The 24,850-nt window shown below is 33.9% G+C and overlaps 1 protein-coding gene across 1 annotated transcript; it reads right to left on the reverse strand.

Annotated features, from left to right (window-relative positions):
- Nucleotides 1-1,360: 1,360 nt before the first annotated feature.
- Nucleotides 1,361-1,972, reverse strand: LOC145682053 (52 kDa repressor of the inhibitor of the protein kinase-like). Its single transcript, XM_081753652.1, has one exon. It carries the CDS (start codon nucleotides 1,970-1,972, stop codon nucleotides 1,361-1,363), a length of 612 nt encoding a protein of 203 aa, XP_081609778.1.
- Nucleotides 1,973-24,850: the final 22,878 nt, after the last annotated feature.

Raw genomic sequence — 24,850 nt, forward strand, 5'->3', positions numbered from 1 at the left:
TTGTTTCATAAAGTTCACACAAAATGCACAAAATCTTTCTTTCTTCCGTGACCACTTTACAAAACGCAGAACAACCAAATTATATTTATAAAAAAAAAGCGAACACACAATATAAAGGAAAGTGCACATAAAAAATCTATTATATAGATAAGCATTATTACGTGTCATATACGTCTACTTCTTGAACAAGAATTGCATACGCCTTGGTTCTTTCTCAAAAGCATCCAAAACGTCTGATATGAATTGTGTTTTATTTTTATTTATAAGTTCCCGATTTAGACTCATCATACACAATCCTGTCAATCTTTATTCAGAGATAGTTGACCTTAATCACGTTTTCACACGTCTTAGGGTGCTAAAAATTCTCTCAACACTACATGTTGTAACGGGGAGGGTAACCATTACTTGTATTCCTTGCTTTATTGCCGGATAAAATGTGGTGTGATCCATCAAATCAAAAATAGAGAGTTTCTCTAAATTTTCTGCATCTAGATTTCTGTTTCCATAAATCGAACCAGCATTCAGCTTGAGGAAGGAAATTGTCAAATTCATAAATTTCATTTATTTCATCCATCATCTTCAAGAATTGTAGTTTAGAGGTATTTTTTATTTCACGGGGATGCAGTGTGAAGAGTGAAAAGCTTGGACTATGTTCTTCCGAAAATCTATTATTTAGCGACTGTAACAAAGAATCTATGTACGGTATACGAGTAAATATGGTTCGCCGATAATATTCTTCCGTATTTGTGTATGGAGGATTACACGATGAATTGTCGAGATGCAAGTCTGGGAACTGACAGCTGAATATTCAGTTCATCAGCAACGCGAATATACTTTTCGAAGATCGGATGAAATGTAACTTCAGTTGTATCTCTCTGTTCTTTGAACATACAAATCAACTCCGAAATGTGTGATTTTGCCGCCATTAAGTTCAACTGAACTCCTTGCAAAATTTGTGCTACTGCATCAAGGTACGAGGAATATTGACTGATAACTGACAAAGAAACAATAAAGGCTCCTGTTGTTCCTGCACAAAAAAGACGATAAGCATTGCTTCTAGTTTCAGAAACTGTAGAATTTATTGACAGTTCTTCTAACGCACACACTATTTCTATGAAATGTTCAGAAAATTTTCTGATGCTGCTGTACTTGGAACTCCAGCGGGTTTCAGAAAGAAGTAGGATAATGGAATATTTTTCTTCTTAATGGGCTCTCGTGAAAGAAAATTGTGATTTCTTTGATAGTATCCACTGTGTTTCGTATGCAAGAAACGGAACATAGCTTAAGAACGACAAGATTAAGCTTGTGTGATGCACAATGGTTAAAAAAAAAAAAAAAAAAAAAACGCGTTTGGGAATTGTCATCTGATAATGCTTTGTACACCGTTACTACATCCAGCCATGGTGGAACAACCATCGAAACCCTGCCCTACAAGTTCACACTGAGATAAACCACGTTCTTCCAATGCTTTTAGAATTATTCTAGCAATATATGCGGTGGTTAACTCTCCTAATGGAATGAATCCTACGAAATCTTCTCGCATCTGATTTTCAACAGTGCCATAAAACCGAATACCTAGAGACAATTGTTCTACACCCTCAATATCAGCTGTCTTATCTGCAAACACACTATAATAGTGGGAAGAAACAATTTTAGGCTTTATATACTGTTCATATAAAGTGTTGCCTGCAACTGATATCAATTCATTTTGAGTCTGCACAAATAAGTATTTTGCATTTTGAGCAGCATTTCCAAAGTGTTGCTCTAATGTTATATCTCCAGAATCTACTTTAAATTGGATAAGATCATAGAAATTGCCAGATTTAGCATTCTTTCCTCGTAAAGACAAATCATGAGTCGCACAAAAAACAATTGTCTCAATGATTGATGACAGTTTTTTTCGGTTTTCTTCAACTTGCTTCCGAGTCGCTTCGTCAATTTTCAAACCAACGGGCAAACTTTTTGTAGTCATAACATTCGAAAATAATTGAGCACGTTCTGTGGACGTCCGATGCCATTCAGATTGTTCGTGTTGTCGAGCAGATGCAAAAAAAAAAAAAAAAAAAAAAAAAAAAAAAATCATTGTATTTTCTAAACGGTGTTAGTATAAAAGACCCTAGCAATTCTCTTTCTACGGAGATCGAAAAACAACACACTGATTGCACAATCCCCCTCGCAACTTTCTAGAATATGCTAGCGACGGAAATTCAACAAACACAAAAAGGGGCATTTTCCTGGCATAACATCTTGATTAAAATCATATATTTCGGACGGGTGCCACGGCGGCATCAATATTTCATATCGACCAGTGTCCGACAAACTTCACTCCAAATTTAAGTCTACACAATTGCCAATGTTTTTTGGGTCACAGGACATCTCCTCACCTAAAAAATTTGCCCAAAGGGACATTTGGGGAGAAGGTACGCTAACGATATTGCCCTCCGGGAACTTTTTTCTTCGCTCAGATTTTCAACACATAAAATATCACGTTTGCTGTTTTCCAATTTTGAGGACACTTCCTGTTTTAGAAAAACATCGAGTTTCATTTGCTTATGCTTATGCATGATTAATTTTTAAAAAGCAATTATTTCTAATTCACTCTCCTACACATGAGATATTAAACAAATTATAAACTAAGGGGAAAACACCCACTAAACTCTGAAAGAGACCAGAGATCGAAAACCACACACATTTATCACTTTCCGACACTCCCAAGCAAGTTTGAAGTTTTGAAAACGAAAACCGCCTATATGACACACCAAAAACACGGATTTCAAATAACTGCGCACACCAACTATGCAAAACTAAACCTTTCTCTTCTTGAAAAAGGGCCAATCTCCATCCTCCCCGCTAAAAATAGCATTGTACTTTTAAACCGCGGGGTCTCATAGGAAAAAAAAAGCTCAATTTCTTTCTGCTCAGAACGCTACTAAGAACAAGGAAGACAATGTTTGACAGCATTAGAATCATTGTCCCTGCTGCTCCATTTGCAGTTTTGTCTTCTCGACCCCTTCCCATCTCTGTAATCCATCAAGATTCTTGGTTTAAAAGGAGGTGGGGTCATTCAAGATCACCTTGCTACAGCTAGAGGGCAAACAGGTGCAGAGGAGTCGGTAATATTATTGTCTTCAGAAACATAAATCTTGGGTTATTTTTAACATCAATATGTGTTAAATGCTCATACTTTTCCGATTGTTGCAAAGGTCAGACAAATGAGTCAGAGAAACACTTTTATTCTGCTTTACAAAGGAAACCACTGCAGAAGTATTAAAAGATGTGGCTCTTCATTTTCTATGGGAACGATTGAGGATAAATTGCTTGATTCTTTCAACGTTTGAGATTTTAAAAACAGAAGTTTTCGCGAAGTGCTACGGAGGGAACATATGATCCTCTCTCCGGAAACTCCTTCTAAGTTTAATATATACGTATACTTGACTGCTTCAAGATCAAGGTAATATTAACTAGATTTCCAGGGGGTCGTCCGACCCCTTCGACCCCCCTGCCGACGCCCATGCACCCCACTAATTTAAAGTTCCTGGCGCTCTTACTGCTTATGTCATGTGATACTAACGTGAATACCGAGATATCAAATAAATCAGCCTCAGTGCAACTTCTTTGGATATCCTTTCTCTTATTATAGCTACAGTATATTAAAAATACAAAACCAGAGGACAAACTTTGCTCTCCCCTGTGAAAAATCCCGTGGATGTATGTTTTAAATAAGGTCAGGAAAATCGAATGTATACTAGTGAGTACTGAGTAGGAGGCTGCTTATGAAGGTTGTCTTCCAACTTGAATAATCTAATGGGATATATGTCATCCATCTTCCATCAGTTTCTTAAGGCTTTTGATCATCTCTTCAGTATTTCATTTTGTCTGTAGTCGATAACAATTCCAAGCTGATTATTCCTTTAATAAGTAGTTATTTACGATGCTCTCACTAGCGTACATTAAGTGTTCATGACCTGAATTCTTTTCGAAAAGATACAGCTCTTAAGAAATCTTTGACCAACGGATTCATATCAATGTGCATTTCATTATGTCCTACAAATATAAACTTATGGAAACAGACTTCTCCATTGTATTTCTCGTAAAATTCTAGCCCAATTTAATATATTACAGGAGCCCCTCGTATTTAAAAAAGTCGAGCAAGATACAAGACGATCGATTTCAAGATCACTGCCATGATAAGCATACACTCAAATAGATGTCTATTTCCTTTCGGTGTCGGTAATCTGTTTTTGTTTTTCATCCCTTTACCCGGAAATTTTCAAACTTCAAACACATTGTTATGGCTTATTCTGATCAATCAGGTTTGTGGCCACTGCGGGCGTATTTATGGCCGGAAGCACTTTAAATTTTGCTTAAGCTTGTTTCTTGATATTCCACACTTCTCTCCCAAGCTTGGTCAAGAAACTACATTTGACATCGATAGGTTTACTTGTAAAAAAAAAAAAAAAAAAAAAAAAAAAACCTATAAAATATTGGAACAGAACCTCCTTGAAAAATTGGGAGGCACAAGAGTGAAGTATGTATTTTAAAATCATTCACCATCTGCATTTCCATTTGAGTTATTTCTCTGAAAAATTAGCTGCTATAAGTAATGAACAAGGTGAGTGTTTTCACCAGAACATTTACAGGTGGAAATACGTTACAAAGGGAAATAGGTATAACCACTAGACCAGTAGGGAGATCGATATATATATACAGGCTGTCCCAGGAGGAAGAGGTGATATTTTGGGAAACGGTAGTATGGGTGATACTAAGCAAAAAAGTTCATATGAACATAGGTCCTAATCTCAGTGGTTTGAGAGCTACAGGTTGTGAACCATTTTTTACTTTATATTGCGTATTGCTTACCCTGTAGTTATTCTACAGAGGTGCCACATAGTGAATTTCAAAGGTGATAGAATGAGCTTTCCAACGACATGCAATATGTAGCAGTGGTATTTTTGGAAGATAAATTATTGAGGGATATTTGGAATCAATGTTGCCATCCAATTTCTTTAAATAACTTTAATTTTCGCAACTTTAAACAACCTTAACCTTAATTTCCGCCAATAGCTTCCCTCTCAAAGACAACATTGCCACAAGCTGCATAACGTTGGAAAGGTCATTCTATCACCTTTCAAATCCTCTATATCTCACCTCTCTAAAATACTTACAGGGTGAATAATACGTGACAAAGTCAAAAATGGTTTACAACCTGTAGCTCTCAAACCATTGAGATTATGATCTATGTTCAAACGAATATTTTGCTCAGAATCACTCACTCTACCATTTCACAAAATATTACCCCTCCTCCTGGGACACCCTGTCTATATATATATATATATATATATATATATATATATATATATATATATATATATATATATATATATATATATATACAGTGTGTTTGAAAAAGAACTCCCTAATTCTAATGTGTCCTAGAATCTACACAAAGTAACATACACCATTTTAGTTTGTGGTGTTTCATACATCAACTCTCCAAGTTTGACTCCCCTGCAGTTGGCAGGTCTGCTTGACCATGCGACGGCACCAGTGCTGTTATTTTTTCTCTGTTTCTTCAGTTCAGTCCTGGCAGGCGTGCAGTGCAGAGCAAATCAGCAACAATGTGTACTCCGCTACAGAAAGCGTTGTGTGTTATTTTGTTTGTGAAACTGAGTCAGTTATAACAGTGCAACGTAATTTTAGACGTCAGTATGATGGTAACTACCTACAGCAAAAAATATCCGTCATTGGGTAAAGTCTTTCAAGGAAACCGGTAGGAAACCGGAAAGCTCGATCAATCTAAACTACTTTACTATTAACATATATTGGTTAGTTAGGACAATGAAATGAGGATATGTTGGTAAGTATTTTACTAACAAACTGTGAAGAAATCTCGAGTAAAATAAACAAGATTTTACAATATTTACGTCCTTCCTCTCCTTATACAAATATAACAATTTTCCTTTCATTATGACCTCAACTATTATAAAAGGTACAAACTCAATAATGTTTTCTAAAATATTTTTCAATATCTGCCTTCTTTTCTCTGTTGAATCAACCGTTAAAAACTTTTTTTACATAAATTTTTGTTTTTATTATTCCGTCAACTACTGTCTGTTCCAAATGACAGGTTAAAGGAGCAGTAGAAAATTGTTTTTGAAATAACATGTTTGATATTGCCAGGATGCGATGACGAAAAAGTATGATAAAAAATGTCCACGCTGTTACACAAACACAGTATGCTTTCGGAAGCTTGAAATCTCCCTGACTAGTAGCAGAAATTCTGAGAATTTCGTAACTTTGCTAGAAATTTCAAATTCCCTGAATCTTCCAGGTTATCTCGCTCAGCTCGCCACCATGTGTTGCAAGCAATGCAACTCTCCTCAAAAGAGTAACCAAAAGCTTGCTGTAGCTTTTTATTTTTAACGCTGATCCTTCTTTTTCTCATTTTATTTTGTTTTATCTTTCCTTAATTATTTTCATTTCTAGTCTCGAAGAGGGGGATCCGGACCCCCCTTGGCGACGTGCCTGCTTGCTAACAAATCTTCTATCCTTAGAGTATACTGTGCATTGATACAGAGTTTCTTATTCAGATCTTGATAATTAATCACTAATCTCTTATCTCCCGTTTTATTACCTACAAAAAAGCACAAAAAAGCCCACTTTTGTGAATTATTTTGTTCTAATATATTATCAAGAATTCTAACTAATTCTGGTCTGCTCTAGAGAGAGGATAAGCCTTTTTCCTAATGGAAATATAATCATTAAAAAGTATGGTATACTCAAAGTTCCTAATCTGACCTATTCGATCACTAAACACATTAGGAACTCTTTTACTAAATGTTCCACGTATCCTTGCAAGTCTGGATACAACTCGGAAAATTCAATCGCATCAAGTCTCAGCTTTCCATGTTCCGACGAATCTTCCAAAAGGACTGTCAATTTCTTATCTGATGTGGATATAAGATAAACTTCTACCAATTCTGGATTAGCTACACTGCTGATATCCTCCACTGACGCCACTTGACGACGCTGGCTCAAGTGTAGCTGAAGACACTCCCCCAAGGGCTATACATCTGAAGACTCCCGCTGAATCGCACCTACGAAGTTATTAATTCCATTATGAAGGATGACAACCCTGATATCTCGCGTAGACTCCGACGACGACGACTCACACCGAAGCTGATTGAAGTCCATCTCACTCGTTCCCATGGACTGTGGTACACTTAGAGGATAAAAATTTCTTCTATTAAAATAATGGTCCTGGTTTGCAGCAACACTAGGACTAAGTGTAAACACCGACTGCGATGCCTCACACAGACGCTGATTTAAGTTGCTGTAAACAGTTTCACTTGGCTTCCCAAATTGAATTTGATTTCGAAAAGCACCATCATTAATGTCATCTTTCCGTAAGTTGGCAACACTGGTAACAGGATTGAATACCGACGGTGACGTCCCTTCTGACGAATCACCGACGACTTCAATACCAAACACCTCCGACGACTGCTCTGGCGTAGTCAGTGAACAAGCTGACTGAAAACTGCCACCTTTCTTTCCTCGCTCAGAAAAACACTATTATATATAACACTATTATCACTCGACGCCATTTTCGATGCTGCAACATTAGGTGCATTCAGATCAACGTATCTTGACAGAGAAGGTTCGTAATCCATATTATCCGAAAAATCTAAGTCTTCCGAAATTCGCTTTTAATAATTTTAGACGTCGACGCTGAATCATTACACGTATCGTCGCGACGCCTACGTTTCAGACCTCTTCCATATAACCTCTGGGAAAGCGACGTAGTCTTATCACTTAATTTGTTTTCAGCCACCACACCGCAGGAATCACGTTGAAGACCTTGCACCACGGACGCCGACACTTCCATTGATGAACTGCGAAACCGACGCTTTGAATTCAACTCATTATCCTTTGGATACCATAAATCCGAAGAGAAACATGGATCTCTGTTTCGGGTTTGGAAGTTATCGTCACTCATAATATTATTGGCCACCTACACCGACGCTGATGTCCTCCTATGGCTGTAACCACTCCGACGCTTCTTCGGACCAACAACATGACACTGTTCCGGTGCTCCGAACCTCCTCTTATCACCTAATGGACAAGTCACTAACTCCTGGGTACATTTCATACGACTTTCCAACGACGGCGACGCTGCTTCGGGGACATCTCGACGCCATCGCCTTGACGGAAAAACTATCGAATGCTAAAAACTGCCTGGTTATTATTACTCCAACGCTGCTTCCACTTCGACGCCGACGCTGGACTACGCTTGGCATTAGTTCACTGCCCAGCTCGACGCTCATGACCTCTGACATCTATAATCTCGATATATTTTAAAGTCTTCAGCTGAAAACACGACTCCACTTCATCTTCCAAGTCTGACAACGACCTACGAATGTACTGTCCGTTCTTATAATGTTTCTTATTAAGTGGTGAATTACCATTTTGAGGGTTCTTATCAAAATATGATATTTAATAACCTTCACTTCTTACATTGGTCTCCCTCACGTCCCGACTGGACATCAGTACGTCACCTAACGACGATGACGGATCACACCGTTCGGTGGCACTTTGACATTCCAAACCAACATCCGGAATTTTCATAAATAATTTAGCTAAAAACTGCGAGTTGGATGCACAATTGTCAGTTTGGGTTTTAACTTATGTGGCACTGCTACTTGTTGACTGCAAATTACTAACAAATTTTTAACGAGAAGTTTTATATATGATCGGTATCCAAATGCCTTGGTACCGAAATGCCTAAGTACAACGTATCTGATACTAAATTCAAACGAGCATCCAAATATTTAAGTTTACCGATACCAATGATAAGCTTTGGCTCCAGCCAGTCCACCAAAAAGAACTTCTGCCTATGAACTTTATTGCTGAATTTTAAAGGTATATAAACACACGACGTAAGAGTCAATGCTTTAACAAATACCACCACACATGTAAACCTGTCCTTCAGAACCTTAACATGGTTTCTTTTTTCTGGTTCCCCTCTTCGAAACATTGTTTTTTGAGTAAGTTCACCGATGAACAGCTATCTATTCCGCACATTAATACGCTGTCCTAATATAAATACTTCAACGAAAGATGCTACCAAATCCCTATTATAAAAGTGTTATTCGTACCCAATAAGTTTTGAGCACCCATTGTACAGGTAGAGTTACTTCTAGAGTCACGTTCTGCCTAAACTTCGAAATAGTGTGCTTAACCCCTTCTCTCGGAGAGACGTTAACCCTGGCAAAACTACCGCCAAGTTTCTTTAGACCTGGTACTGTACTATATGAAACACGAGAGCGAAAACTAGAATTGATTTCCCTTCGCTACGCCACTGTTTGATTCGTAATTATGCTATTGTATACAAGCTGATTTCTGGAATGTATTTCAAACTTTCGCATTTCAGTCTCTAATGTTTCTAAATCGTTTGGAGTATCATATTTAAACAGTTCATACTTAAGAGCTGGTATCATACCGCCCATTATAATCCTAAGGATCGCTGTTCGATCTGCACCTTCGGTACAAACGGTATGCCTATCAATAACTTTTTGTACATACTCAATAACATTTTCATTCGGTAAACAATGAACATAGTGTCGTAAAATCTGTTGTCTTTCTAACGGAGTCACAAAACGATCAAACAGAGATTTGCATATATCACTCCAATCATTATTAACCTACATTTGTTTACTAAATTCATTATAGAACATACCTAATGTCCGTCCTAGCGAACTAACAAAAACTGCCTCCTTCGGGTATTGTCCAGAATGAATTATCCAATACACCTCCAGCAGGAACTTAAAAGTGACTATATCATCCATTCCATCACAATGAGGAATACTATCCACTTGATCTAAGAAGTTCTGATTAGCTGCCATAATTGTAAGTTTGTCCACATTAACACTATAGGGAATAAACGCATTCAATTTCCACTTTTCATCAGACACGTTGTTCTTTCTTTTTCTCGTCTTCACTCACAAACATAACAAGGTTCGTCACGCACTGCCTAACAAACTCGGCTCCAACAGACGGCTTATCAGTTCATCCTTTGTGTACATTACCTAGCTCAACCAACAACTCGTTCTGAACAGATAATGACTTTGGGTCTTATGAATAAAACGGAGCCTTGACTCTGCTCACTTTGCTCATGAGTGAGGTGAGCAAGCTCTGTTTCATAAGCAAACTCTCAAATTTCGTATGAACAAAAACTAACATAGTTGTGAGAACTTACTCCTAAATAACCTGAGCATGCTCATAGAGTTTGCTTCACTCCGCGCCGAGACGGCCAAGCAAGTAGTCTGTCAGATGTTTATGTAATTCAAACAAACGTATTAAAAATTAGGTATATAGAAGATAATTACGGAAAAAGAGATGCTTCTTTACAAGCGTTTGTGGACATGATAAGAGATTATCCAATCATGTTTAGTAAATTCATGTTGCCAGAAGTAAGACAAAAAAAAAAGTATCTGCATTTTCAACCATTAGGAAAAAATATGAAGAATCATTTGGTGTCCCTGTCACAGAATCGCAGTTGAATAAGAAATAGCTAACATGAAAACCAGGCTTAAGAAGAAAATGGGCTGAAAAGGCGGGAAACAAGCCAATAAAACTGAATGAATAGAAAAATATTACGGAAGCTAATGGACGGTGATACCAATCCGTTAAATCTATTAAGAGATTGAAGGTAAGCCTACTTTAGTCTAAAGTCATGCTATTTCTGGTTAAAATATAACAATTTACAATAAAGCAAGAATTCTTAACATGGGGTCCACGAACCACGTGGTGTCCACGGATGTATTTAAGCGTCTCCCTGTGAGATAAAAATTAAGATTTAGCCTATAGCCTACAGTTCGTAGTGTTAATTTATTTCTCACATATGTCTTTCGCTGTTATTTATCTCAGCATTTTCTCACATAAGCTTCATGTGCTAATAATCCAATGTCGTCAATTTAGTGTGTGGGAACTCAAGCGAGATTTTTCACTTTAACGTCCAACTAAGTGAATGTTTAATGAAACGATCCAATAAATATATAATTTTATTTATATTTTATTATTATCTAATTTCACTGTATTTATGGCCTTCATATTAACAAAGAATACATGTCATCAAATTTTAAACTTTTTGTGGGGTAACAAAGAAAGGAAGAAGTGGACAGAGCTTCTGATGAAAGCACTGTCCTTAATTCATATGGAGGAACCAGGGAAAGCCATGAAAATTCAGACAGCATGTCCAACATTATCGGCATTCGAATCCGCGTTGGTTCGCACAGGCGTTCTCTTCTTCAAACTCTCTCTCAACAATATCAAAATCCCCATCTTTCACATATTTAGCCACATAATACAGAACAAAACAGACTAGAATGCACTTTCTGGTTGTCAGTATTATTTATTTTCCAAAATAGAGAATCGTTGCTTCACTTAGCCGAAGCATCTTTCTTATAAAGCGTTTCCTGCTGAAGCAGTTGTTGAATTTTCTTTCTGTTGTTGTAGCTAGATTGTGCAAGGGAGTTATAAGCCGAGGAGCAATGGCATATCCAAAGTCTCCCAGAAACGAGGCTTGTGATCTGTATTCAGCCATGATCATGCGAACAGCTGAGTTCATTCATATTCGCGAATCGTGCACAGAACCTGGTTAGGAAGTATCCCACTCGTAAATTCCTCGTCTCAGTTACAAGTGGCTTGAACTTTCAAAATGTAACGTCCTTTACGACTTAAATGCTCATCCCCGTGTTCATGAGGCCTTTTAATTTCCACATGTGTGTAATCGATAACTTCTATAGCAAACGGAAAATTGTACTGCTGGCGCCATTTATTTATTGCTGTCTGCTGTGCAGCAACAGTTGATGGGAACTTTATTCACCACGGGGCCTTCTCTACTATTTTCCCTAGAACGTTTGAAAATGTAACGGACACAGTACTCTGGTCCAGTACCTCTGTCCTCCCCTACTCCGCTTTGAAAGCCGGGATCATTTAAGTATTTTAAAAATTGCCTTCTCTGTTCGTTAGTAAGTACCCGCCGCCTGTAGTTTTGTTTGATTCGCGTAGGAAACAATTACTTAACCACTCCACGATTTCTTTATCGAAGCAATAGATAGTCCACTTCGAAAGTGTTTTTGCGCTCATTGTATATTTTCTGTTATTGTTGAATACAACCATTTCCAGAAAACGTCTTCACTTCATGGCTTGAGTCAGCAAATAAGGTAACTCAAGATTTTTGGAGAGAGTGCTCCGAAGTGTGAGAGAGATCTCAGTTTTATTCATACGAATTTAGAGCCATCTCAATAGTGCTGACTCCTTGCTCAGACGCTGAGTGACCTTTCGAAGAACTTGATCATCTTTCTCATCTTTATTCATACCAAAAGGAGTAAACTCTTCAAAATTGGAGTAAACTCTTCAAAATTGGAGTAAATTCACCTTGCTCAACTTTATTCATAAGGCCCTATTTCTCTTCACTTTCATTTTCATTATCACTTTCATTTAAAAACGAAAAGTTACGTAACTCCGAGGAATGTTCAGAAAAGAGGAAGTTCTATCATCTCTTTGTAGAAATGGATTTTTATCTCTAAACCGACCATGGTCACCATTTTCGAATTGGTTTAAACACAATTGAACTGCTATCGGGCTCTGACTTGATTCATATCACCCCAGTTCGAACCACGCGCACTATCCATAGCGAAAATCAACCTTGTCACTGCTATATAAATACAAAAAGACAAATAACGTTTATCACTTCTATTACATACAAGATCTCTCACAATAAATATTCTTCGATTTGCATTTCAATATATCACTTCTTTCATTTGAACCGTTTCTGAGAAACCAAAATTTATGTTTCATTACTGCACTAGCACAAAAATATTCACTTTACTTTAAACACGAACTATGAATAGCTCTCTGTTCAACTTCGATTAGATACTGAAGAAGTTGGTGATTTTGTGTTACACTGTGCTCATGTGACCTTACCGAAGTAAGCATGGACAGTCGCATTGGGTAAGACGATCCCAGTCGAGAAATCACCTCACGTTCTGTTTCATATTGCCCTGAATTTTGAAATTTCTAGAACAATTAAAAAATATCCGACCCCTCAGAAATTAAGAATTCCGAGGACAGTATGGAAAACTAGAGTGAAGTCGTTAAAACAGAAAAATTCTTACTAGGGAATTTGCCAAAATGAAAAAAAAAAAAATTAGAATCTTGTACTGATGATTTATTTGCCAAATCTCACCAGTGGCTTCCTCTTCGCAATAGGTATCTAAGTTAAAACTAAGAGAAAAATGAAAAATATCTGCAGGGAAGAGAGGGTCGACACCCGGGTACGAATATAGGACAGTTTACTGTATTTAATTTATGAAGTTGTTTGGCTCTATGCATTCCGTCATCTCTGTGAACAATGGTAACTTAGAAAAGGCAAAGTGAAAAAATGTAATTTGGAGGTTAATGTCAAGCCGAATGCATGTATTTCAACAGCACCGATTTTTTCAGACGGCTATTATATTCCGTCATCAATGGTAAAATAGCTCAAATGGTTTACTATATGATACTATCCGCCGTGTCAGACTAGATTCTCAATGTGCAGAGACTATTACTATTGAACACCAAACCATGAAGTGCGAATATAGTCCGTTAATTACACACACACATACACACACACAAACATCTTCCTGCGAAATTCTAGTTTAAGGGCCAGCACTGGAAATATTTATAAGTAGTACTTGGATCGATATGTGCTCAAAATAGCGCCAGGGGTCCCCGGAGACAATGGGTAGAGATGCTTAGATGTAAAGAAATACACTATTGTTTAAATGACATATGATGACAGATTAGGGGTGGGGTAAAGTTAGTACACTATTGTATGTATAGGAGTCACGCAAAAGAAAATAATAATAGATGTCAAAGTTGCAAAGATATATGAATAGTAAAACAAAAGGAATAATAGAAAAGAAAGAACATTGGAAACTTGTTTAACAATGGTAGATTGTTATAAAGAAAAGAAAAGAATAATAAAAGTACAACACGTTGTAGTTGTATGAAAAGAATTTTGAATAAAAGAAAAAGAATAATAAAAGAGAAAGCTTGCAGCTGTGTGCTTTAAAGAATAATAATTTAGGTGTTGAACAATCGCAGATTGTTATAAAGAAAAAGAAAAAGAATAATACAAGTACACAATACATTGTAGTTGCATGCTTTAAAAGAATTTTGAATAAAAGAAAAAGAATAATAAAAGAGAACCCTGCAGCTGTATGCTTTAAAGAACAATAATTTAGTTGTGGAACAATCCCAGATTGTTATAAAGAAAAAGAAAAGAATAATACAGGTATACAATACATTGTAGTTGCATGCTTTAAAAGAATTTTGAATAAAAGAAAAGAATAATAAAAGAAAAATTTGCAGCTGTATGTTTTAAAGAATAATAATTTAGGTGATGAAGAATTGCAGATTGTTATAAACAAAAGAAAAAAGAATAATAGATGTACACAATACATTGTAGTTGCATGATTTAAAAGAATTTTTAAATAAAAAAGAAAATAATATTAAAAAGAGAAACCTTGCAGCTGTATGCTTTAAAGAATAATAAAAAGAAACCTTGGAAAATAATTGAACAATCGCAGATTTTTATAAATAAAAGAATAATACCAGATGTTGATGTCGTGGGAAATTGAAGAGAACATTGTATAATAGATGAAATGTTTATGAAAAAACTTGTTAGCTGGCCGCCAATGGTGGAAACGCGGTTGCGGCGTGGGCAATGTGCAGGTGTAAATGGAAAACACTTACATGCGCGGCCGGGAATAAACTTGAAAATACAGTAAAAGAGAGGAAGATTTAGAATTTTAAAGAAGACAATAGTATTTACCTTGAACGTATATATGAAAAGAATTTAGGGAATTTTTGTTGTAAAGAATTTCTTTCTGTTTGTGTAGTGTTAATGACGTGTTTAAATATTGTTCTTTGAAAAGGAATAGGTGACTTGTGTGAACTTGGTGTTGTTGATGGACGCCATTTTGTTTGTTGGAACTGTTTAAATACGGGAGTTTTGAAAAATGCATGTACTTTAGCTATGGCTGCTGTGCAGAAGATAGGTCTTGTGGACATCGATGAAGAGACTTTGCTTTCTGCAACATGTGTGGAGAAGAAGCTGAAGACAGAAAATAGGGATTTGCCGGTAAACCCAAGACCGGATTCGCCAGATAGTGTGAAAACTATTTATTTATCATCATCTTCGGATGATGATACAAATATTGAAGAAGAATTTTTACCAGGATCACCATTTTTATTATCAAGAACGCCAAGATTTTGGAGAATAGATAGAGCTTGTGGTACATTTAAAATGGACTCAAAGTGCATTTTAAGTGCTATTAAAAAGTTGGATATAAACAAAGTTAATATAATACGTCATATACAAATATTATAAGCCATACGACTTATATTATATATCATGAAAACAAACAAACATGGCGGTCTTTATAGTGGATTTTAACGGATTTTTCTTTGTATTCATCATATATATACTATAAGTGGGAAGACTTATAATATTTGTATATGACGTATTATATTAACCGGAATGCATAACTTTTAATATTTGTAATAAAGCTGCTGAACTTTTTGTTACAAAAATACGTATACGGGTAAAGAAAGAAACGAGTTAGTAAGGATAGTTAACTCTTTGTATTTTTTCTTTAATATACATTAACGGTAAATGTAATGTAACGGTAAGACTATACTATACAATGAACACATAGATATTCAGAACAAAATAGTTACTGTGTAACAGTTATAATACATATTTAATATTTAGTTTACTTTTTAAATTATTATTTCGTATGCTAAACATACGCAATGTTAACTGTTAAAATTTTTTCTTTTAGTTTCTTTACTATATTTGTATTATTTCTTGAACCATATTTATTTAAATAGAAAGATTTGCATTGCAAATCCATAACAACTATGGTGTGAACTTACTAATTATTTACGTTGTCCTAATAAATTACTCGAACACTTCGTGTAAACGTGTTAAAAATTTCTGTGAGATTTTAGTTAGATCGTATGCATTGCATACTCGTAACAACAGCTATGCTGTAAAAATATAAAAAATGGTGTGCAATTCTTTAGGGTTCGCTTCTAGAGAAGTTTATAGAGAAACTACGTTTCGAAAATACTAAAAATGTGAAAATACAAAAATTGCGGTGCAATTGTTTAGGGTTCGCTTCTAAAGAGGTTCATAAAAAGAAACTACGTTTCGAAAATACTAAAGATTTGAAAATATAAAAATTGCGGTGCAATTTTTCAGGGTTCGCTTCTAAAGAAGTTTATAAAGAGAAACTACGTTTCGAAAATGCTAAAAATGTGAAAATATAAAAATTGCTGAGCAAACTCTTCGTTAAAATTTAATTTCTCTTAAAAAACACATATATATACTCTAACTCATCAATTAATATAATGTTTTTTCGTATTCTTCTTCTAAAGACAACACTTGTTAGAGTATAATCATATTTAAAACTCTCTAACTATTTTTTATAGTACATACTCTGTTTTTCACTATACTAAAGTAAATGTCCACAATTAATGTTATCTTGTTCAATTTTCAGTATTTGTATTATTCATCTGTACATGTATGTAAGTGTTTGCATTTGATGTATGCTATTATAACATTTTAAAGTAGCTATATTGTTTTTAAGTATACTAAAAATTGTATATGTAGGTAAGTATTTGCACTTGATGTTTGCAATTTTACACCTTTCATATTCCTTCACAGTATACAATGGTATGCGTATTACTAACTGTATATGTACATGTGTATATGTTTTATATTTTTTGTTTTGAATATACTTTCTTATTATGCATATTACTATGTTATTTAGTATTCCTTTTTTCAACCTTTTAAAAGTAATTATATCGATTTCCAGTAGTTTTTATTCTTAGTTATCGGATCGTTAAACCGTATCTTTTAATCTTTCGTAAGAACAGCTATGCTTTGATCCTACAAATAATTCCCTTCATTAAAGAAAATTTGTCTTATTTTTTCTTTTGTGTTATTTATTTTAAATTATATCATTTGATTTTGCAAATTCAGAACACTATGTGTGAACTTTGCACCTGATGTTTGCACTTGATGTTTGCAATTTTACACTTTTATATTGCTTTTTAGTATATAATAGTATGTGTAGAATATTTGTAGTACATGTTCACTAAGAAAAAATCTTTACAGTACACGTTCACTAAGAATAAAATATTTTTTCACTACTGTTATACTTTTCTGGGGAATATCAAAATAAACTGTTGACGGAAATATCGTTAGCATTAGCAGATAAAGTACATGTTCCAGTTTCCCGTAAACTTTCTTTTGTAAAATCATTGTTCCCTATTATTTATTATTAGTTTGTATCTTTTAATATCTCGTAATTAATTGTTTATCGGATCGTTTCTTACAGAAACTCGTTGCTAAATGTATGTGAACATGTTAAAAATTTCTGCGGAATATTTGTTGCATCGTATCTTTTTATCTTTCGTAAGAACAGCTATGCTGTGGAATTTTAGTTTCATCATATGCTATATTATTTTCACGTTTCGCTTCTTGTGGAAGTTCTGCTTAGTTTTCTTAACAGAACACTTACAGTATGATTATTTAGTTTGTTCGTGTTATTTATAATAACACTTGTTGTTAATTATTTGTTTGATAGCTTCTTTAAAAGCTCATTGAAACTATATGTAAATATATAAAACAAAAGCTCGTTGTTAAAATTTATTGTGAAAATATAAAATTTCCTGTCAACATATTAAACTGCAAATATAAGCTATAATTGAATTTAAAATTAACAAAATAAACTAGGCATTGATTCTTTTCTAATTTTCATACGGTTAATTTCCTTTCATAAGTTTTTCCGTATATGTATTTCCAACATGATTATTTTTATCTCATATATTTTCTTTTTCTTCGCTTATGTTATTTCATTTTATTATTCATTTCTTAATGTATTAAAATTATTTCAAAATAATTATGTAATTATTACGTATAAGCATATAATTGTAATTTGATTTCGTGCTAGATTACAAAATAAAAACATTTGGATACAACATTAAAAACTAAATTCGAATGTGTGCCAAATTAAAACTAAATACGTTTCTGTACAAGATTACAAACTATTTGTGCCTGTATACAAATTACGAACTAAATATTTAAAAAAACAAACATAAAAATACTTATATTCAAATAATATTTTTTATTTTTCACATAATTTAAAAGCAATTACATATATCATAAATAAAATTGTTAGAAAATATATAATATAAATTAATATGGAATGTTATATGCTATTTTAATTTTAAATTCCTTTAAATGTAAACAATTTTATCATAATAAGAATTTTCTTTTTCAAAGTATTCTACAAAAAAAATTTATTGTATTTACTATGTATAAATTTCACTTCGTTTACTTATTTCAGTAACACATCTAACAAATTAAAAACTATAAATAAATTTTTTTCTAAAAAAGCTGTGTGATTAAATCGAGATAATTTTTTAAATAAAATATTATATAAAGCATAAGTAAAAGTCCAATCATCTATTTGTATATCGTGATATGATGAAAAGATTTCATACAGTTCATCAAAGGTATCTGTTCGTACCATAACACGCCATGCATTATAACATAACATTCCATAGTCCAAAGTAATACATTCATGATCGTCTAAAATACGGCTATTTTGAAAACATCCAACAGTTAAAAGTTTATATTCTGGCTTCTATCTTGAAATACATTCCAACACACACTGTTCAGTCACAAAAAAAGAAGTAGAATCATATACACACGGTCTGTTCCCTGTAAACATTTAAAAAAAACAGTTCCACTAAATCGAAAATATAAGAATCTAAAAATGTAAGTGATTGATATGATAAATGAAATCTATTTAAAAGCGTTTCGTTTCGTCTTTGATTATAGTCTAAGGAATGTTTCTTCAAGTACAGTTCACATACTATGTCACGAGTTTTTTTCTTAATTACAAATTCCCATAAAGCGCTTTTTAAACTATTATTATACGATAATAAACATAAATGAACGCGCTCATCAGGTATTCTTAATGAACAAGCACAACAAAGTAACGGTTCATAAAGTTTATAATTTTCAGAAAGTTCGTTTATACCAACTCACTTACTTTAAATTCCTTGCACTTACAGTTCACAATATCTAATTCATGAATTTCAATATGCGTATTAGGACACACTTTTTGAAATTGTATTTCATCATTTCGATAAAATATTCTAAAAGAAATATAATTTTCTTTATTAGCATATAATAATTTCACTTCGTCACAAATATTATCAGCATCTACTTTCTTCTTATTAATAAGTTTAAGCTGTTTCTGTCTTGCCGAAATATACTCGGAATGATATACCCGTCTAATACACATCTTCACAAATACAATACTATTTAAGTAATGTTCCTATGTATACATAAACAAGTCTGCGCATGCGCATAACCTTTTAACGACTGCGCATTTGTCTTACAAAGTTAATATTATTTGCTTCCATTGGTGAACACAGCTTCCATGTGCAACACGTGTTTACTTTTCATTATACAGGTATGTATATTGTTATTTTCTAAACTGTAGTAACATAAAAGACAAAATAAAATTCTATTCTGTATCCAATTTAATAAAATACAATGTCAGTAAATGATTTTTTCACACGTACAATTCATACTTTTACTAATACACAAACGTATCTTCTAAAAATTTTAATACATTCACAAAATAAATAAAGCTCCTTAAAGAAGCGATTTGTAAAATAATCACAGCATAGCTACTCTTAGGAGCTTACGTAGTAAAACGAACTAACTAAAGATGCTATGGAAGCGAACGAATAAAATAATCGCAACTATGTTGCTTTTCCAACTAATTTATTATAACATAAATAATTTATAAGTTCGCACAAGTTTTAATATTTTTAAAACGCGACTCTCTTTATAAAAACTTTATTCTTCCAAGTTTACATAGTAAAACAAATTGTCCAAACATTTTTTACAAGGCGTGTTATATGAAATAACACGAAAGAATTATTTATAGAATCACAATCAGGTTTTAGTATTTTCGGAACATAGTTCCTGCGAGTTTTCGTAAAAAACGAATCTTTTAATAATACGTAAAATTAAATAAATAAATAAATAAATAATTGGAGTCTGCGTAGTAAACAACAAACAAACAAACAAAATGGCGTCTATCAACATCAAGTTCACACAAGTCACCTATTCCTTTTCAAAGAACAATATTTTAACACGTCATTAACACTATACAAACAGAAAAAAAATTCTTTACAACAAAAATTCCCTAAATTCTTTTCATATATACGTTCAAGGTAAATACTATTGTCTTCTTTAGAATTCTAAATCTTCCTCTCTTTTACTGTATTTTCAAGTTTATTCCCGGCCGCGCACGTAAGTGTTTTCCATTTACACCTGCACATTGCCCGCGCCGCAACCGCGTTTCCACCATTGGCGGCCAGCTAAGAAGTTTTTTCATAAACATTTCTCTATTATACAATGATCTCTTCAATTTCCCACGACATCAACATCTGGTATTATTCTTTTATTTATAAAAATCTGCGATTGTTCAATTATTTTCCAAGGTTTCTTTTTATTATTCTTTAAAGCATACAGCTGCAAGGTTTCTCTTTTTAATATTATTTTCTTTTTTATTTAAAAATTCTTTTAAATCATGCAACTACAATGTATTGTGTACATCTATTACTCTATTTTCTTTTGTTTATAACAATCTGCAATTTTTCATCACCTAAATTATTACTCTTTAAAACACACAGCTGCAAATTTTTCTTTTATTATTCTTTCCTTTTATTCAAAATTCTTTCAAAGCATGCAACTACAATGTATTTTGTTCTTGTATTATTCATTTTCTTTTTCTTCGTAACAATCTGGGATTGTTCAACACCTAAATTATTATACTTTAAAGCACACAGCTGCAAGCTTTTCTTTTATTATTCCTTTTCTTTTATTCAAAATTCTTTTCATACAACTATAACGTATTGTGTACTTGTATTATTCTTTTCTTTTCTTTATAACAATCTACCATTGATAAACAAGTTTGCAATGTTTTTCTTTTCTATTATTCTTTTTGTTTTACTATTCATATATCTTTGCAACTTTGACACCTATTATTATTCTCTTGTGTGACTCCTATACATACAATAGTGTACTAACTTTACCCCACCCCTAACCTGTCATCATATGTCATTTAAACAATAGTGTATTTCTTTACATCTAAACATCTCTACCCATTGTCTCCCGGGACCCCTGGCGCGAATTTAAAGAACATATCGATCCAAGTACTACTCTTATACATAAACACTCTTCACTTGTGGCAACAAATGTATTAACATATACATCAAAGATGTTCTATTATTTATTCACGTTCATTTTAATATGTTTTATTTATCTTCATAACACTCTAAATCTTTAGTTCACTATAGGACAACCTATGCTTTAAATATATCAAAGACTGTTCGAAGCAGTCATATATCACACTCACAACTTAATACGCCACTGCCGTTAATAGTCGCATACCGATCCGTACACGAAACCTGACGCGAACCCAGTACTTCTTACCAACCCTAGTATATCCACTTCACAGTGTAAGTGTTTAATATATATTCACTGGAAAACAATATTGTCAACAATAATTTTATTTAAACACGTTTATTCTGATAACATCAATGAGGTTCATTCTTATCAGCAATGGATAGAAAAGGAGAGAACGGAAGAATAGCATCATATATTTAACCTCTGCTTACTAATGACCGCAAAGTTTATTTTTGTTGATATTTCAATTACTGCCCCGTGCAGAACTTTGTAATTTTCTGGTAAGTTCAATATGGAATCAATTTGCCTAACTACTTGTTTATATAGACCGGAAATAATATTTACTTTTTGTTAATCGTAGAAGAAAGGTCAATTCCGTCAAACCTAAATCACTAAGACCTTGGGGTAACTGAAATGGGAGCAGTGGATGATACTGAAATCGAACACTGCGGCGCAAGGAGTTTATAAACAAACCATGCATTATTAAATACTTCTTGTACTCTGTACATCGCAATACGGAATAACTATTACTTTTCATTATGACTTAAAGTATATATTATGATGAACCGGAAATAAAAAAAATAATAATAGTTAATACACTGTCCCTAGTTAAACATGTCACACATTTCAATCACTCACTACTACTATTATACTACATTACTGACACGTACACTACATTTCACATAAACTACTAGACACATATTATTACATATTAATTTATATGCTAATCAACACAATTAAACGATATTTGAAATAAATAACATCCAGATTTTATCATATTCAATCAGCTCTGTATATCGAAAAGAAGAAACTGAAATGAATAAGGGCTCAAGTGACCCTTCGACCAATTAATTCATGGTTCGTGAAATGATTGCCTAACTAAGGAACTGTGCAGCCATCAATGGAAAAGGGGACGCTCTTCCCGTAAGGAAGAAAATCCCAAAAAAAGTCAGTTCAACCCATTTCTGTTGACACGATGTTCAGTTTAGGAGTAGATGGGAGCCCCATAGGTTTATATACATTGACATATTGAACATTACCTTAGCTACAGAAAACCTACCGCCATGTTACTAATTATTTTAAAAAACACAATTGCTACATGCATAAACAAACTACATTTACGTGGACAGGTCTGTAGTATATAACCCTAACCGGAATGGTTTTGGGAGGGGTTTGAAGGAAATTTAAACTGGTGTAAATCACTGCCACTTACAAAAATTGACGAATTTTCAACAGTGAAATCGATACACTTGTATTTTGCTCTCGTCCACAATCATAACTATGTATAAACATGGCGTCGCTGAACCCGATCCTTATTTGAAATGTTTTTGATTACTTTTACAGCAAAAGTTTGCAGTTCAGAGCTTCCGTCTGCTTAATTAATAGTTCTTTACTTAAAATGGACTAATATTACCTGCTTTCGATGCCTATGGGCCGAAAAATTTCATAATTTAGAAGAACCGGATTAGCGTGCTGTTATAGAATTCGTGTCTGGAACTAGAATATAGAATCTCGCGCCGTAATATCATAGTTCAGGAAATAGTTCCAATCACAGCAGAGATTTTTGGCGGCGGAGAGTATAAAAGGAATAGAAAATGGTAAAAATCTGGATCAAACCGGTTTCCAGAGAGGATATGGGCACCTCAAGAAGGACGAGGAGTGTCCAAAATATTCTGCCAAAATTTAGATTGGTAGATTTTTTCAAGGATTAATGTCCAATAGCGGGCCTAGTTTTTCATATAGCATTAGAATGATGATTTCAATATTTCCCTATTTGAAAAACCCATATGCTGAATATTATCGCGAAATAAGATATGCATGAAAATATTATCCCCCAAAACTATAGTTACAACCGAATTATCCTGAATTTCCACATTAATTACAGGTATAATTGTAATCAATTGAATATTATATATAAATTGAAACCTAGTTCGGAAAAATTACCATGGTACAGTCGGTGATAAAATTAGTGGGCCCCTCCGAGCGGAGACCAAATTACGTGATTGCAATGGTACATTACATAGTTGAGTTTTGGTTCATGCGAGTTCTCATGTATCGGTCGGTGCGCGAGAATTTCTTTAGTGACAGGTAGATTTTAAAGTATAGAATGTGACTGCTTTGAACAGTCTTGGGTATAATTAAAGAATAGGGTGTCTAAAAATGAAACTATAATATTAAAAGTGAATTAATATAAGTGAGTATTATATGATATAATACTATAATATCATAATAATATATATAATTATATATTTATAATTATAATGTATATAATTATAATAAAGTAATAATAATGTATATATAAATAATATAGTGAGTAATTAAATGATAGGACACCTAAATGTATATGAATCCAATGTATTCTTTGACACTTGTAGAGAATTGCTAAGGTAGTGATAGTTTATATATGGTTATGAATGTTTCGATCAGTGACCTCTACATCGGAATTTTGTATGAGAATGAGTGTCGAGTAGAAATGACCGACTATTGTAATCGTACGTATTAACTGCCTACCTGGTTTAAAGATGTGAGTGGCGTTTATGTAGTAAATGTTTTTGGATAGTTTAAAAGTAACTACAGACCAGTATAGCCGTTTTCACAATTGGTGCAGTTAAAGTGAACGCGTCCAGCCTTACACTCGCGAAAGAACTTGGTTACTTTGAGATTTTTTCTTTCTTTCTCCAACGCCACTTTACTAAGCCGAGCTCATCACTGTTCATAGAGACTACATCTACCTTCAAGTATTTCCGGGGTCTACAAGAGCTTGGCTAAATAGAGTGAGAATTGGGATTTCCATAAAGCCCTCTGTCTTTGTGAAAGTCTCATTCTGGGCACAGACTTGTTTTTGCGCTTGGAGATATATCTTAGGCAACGCATTACTAGGCCACCTGTTTCGGCATATTGAAAAGTATGTTTGACTCCGAAGTTGACGATTATCATGTGTTTAAATTAGACCACTTATCTTTGTAGTATCTAGTGTTCTAGCTTATTTCCTTTGGCGTCCCTCTGTTCTCTTTTCTAGCAAACTTCCATTAACATTTTTAACTTGAACATTTTTAACAATTTAACATACATTATTTGACTTGACGATTCAACTGAGATATTGTGAGCTACACTTCGTGGAGTTATTTACTCTGGTAAGATATCAAAGGACCGTTTCCATCATTACGACCTGCTGTAGTCGTGATCGATCCCATAGTATACAATCTAATTTTGCTTTCGTTTTCCTTTATCATTTTCTGA

Source organism: Thermobia domestica, chromosome 3, assembly GCF_964235325.1.
Source record: "Thermobia domestica chromosome 3, izTheDome1.hap1.1, whole genome shotgun sequence".
NCBI classification, from domain to species: Eukaryota; Metazoa; Arthropoda; class Insecta; order Zygentoma; family Lepismatidae; genus Thermobia; species Thermobia domestica.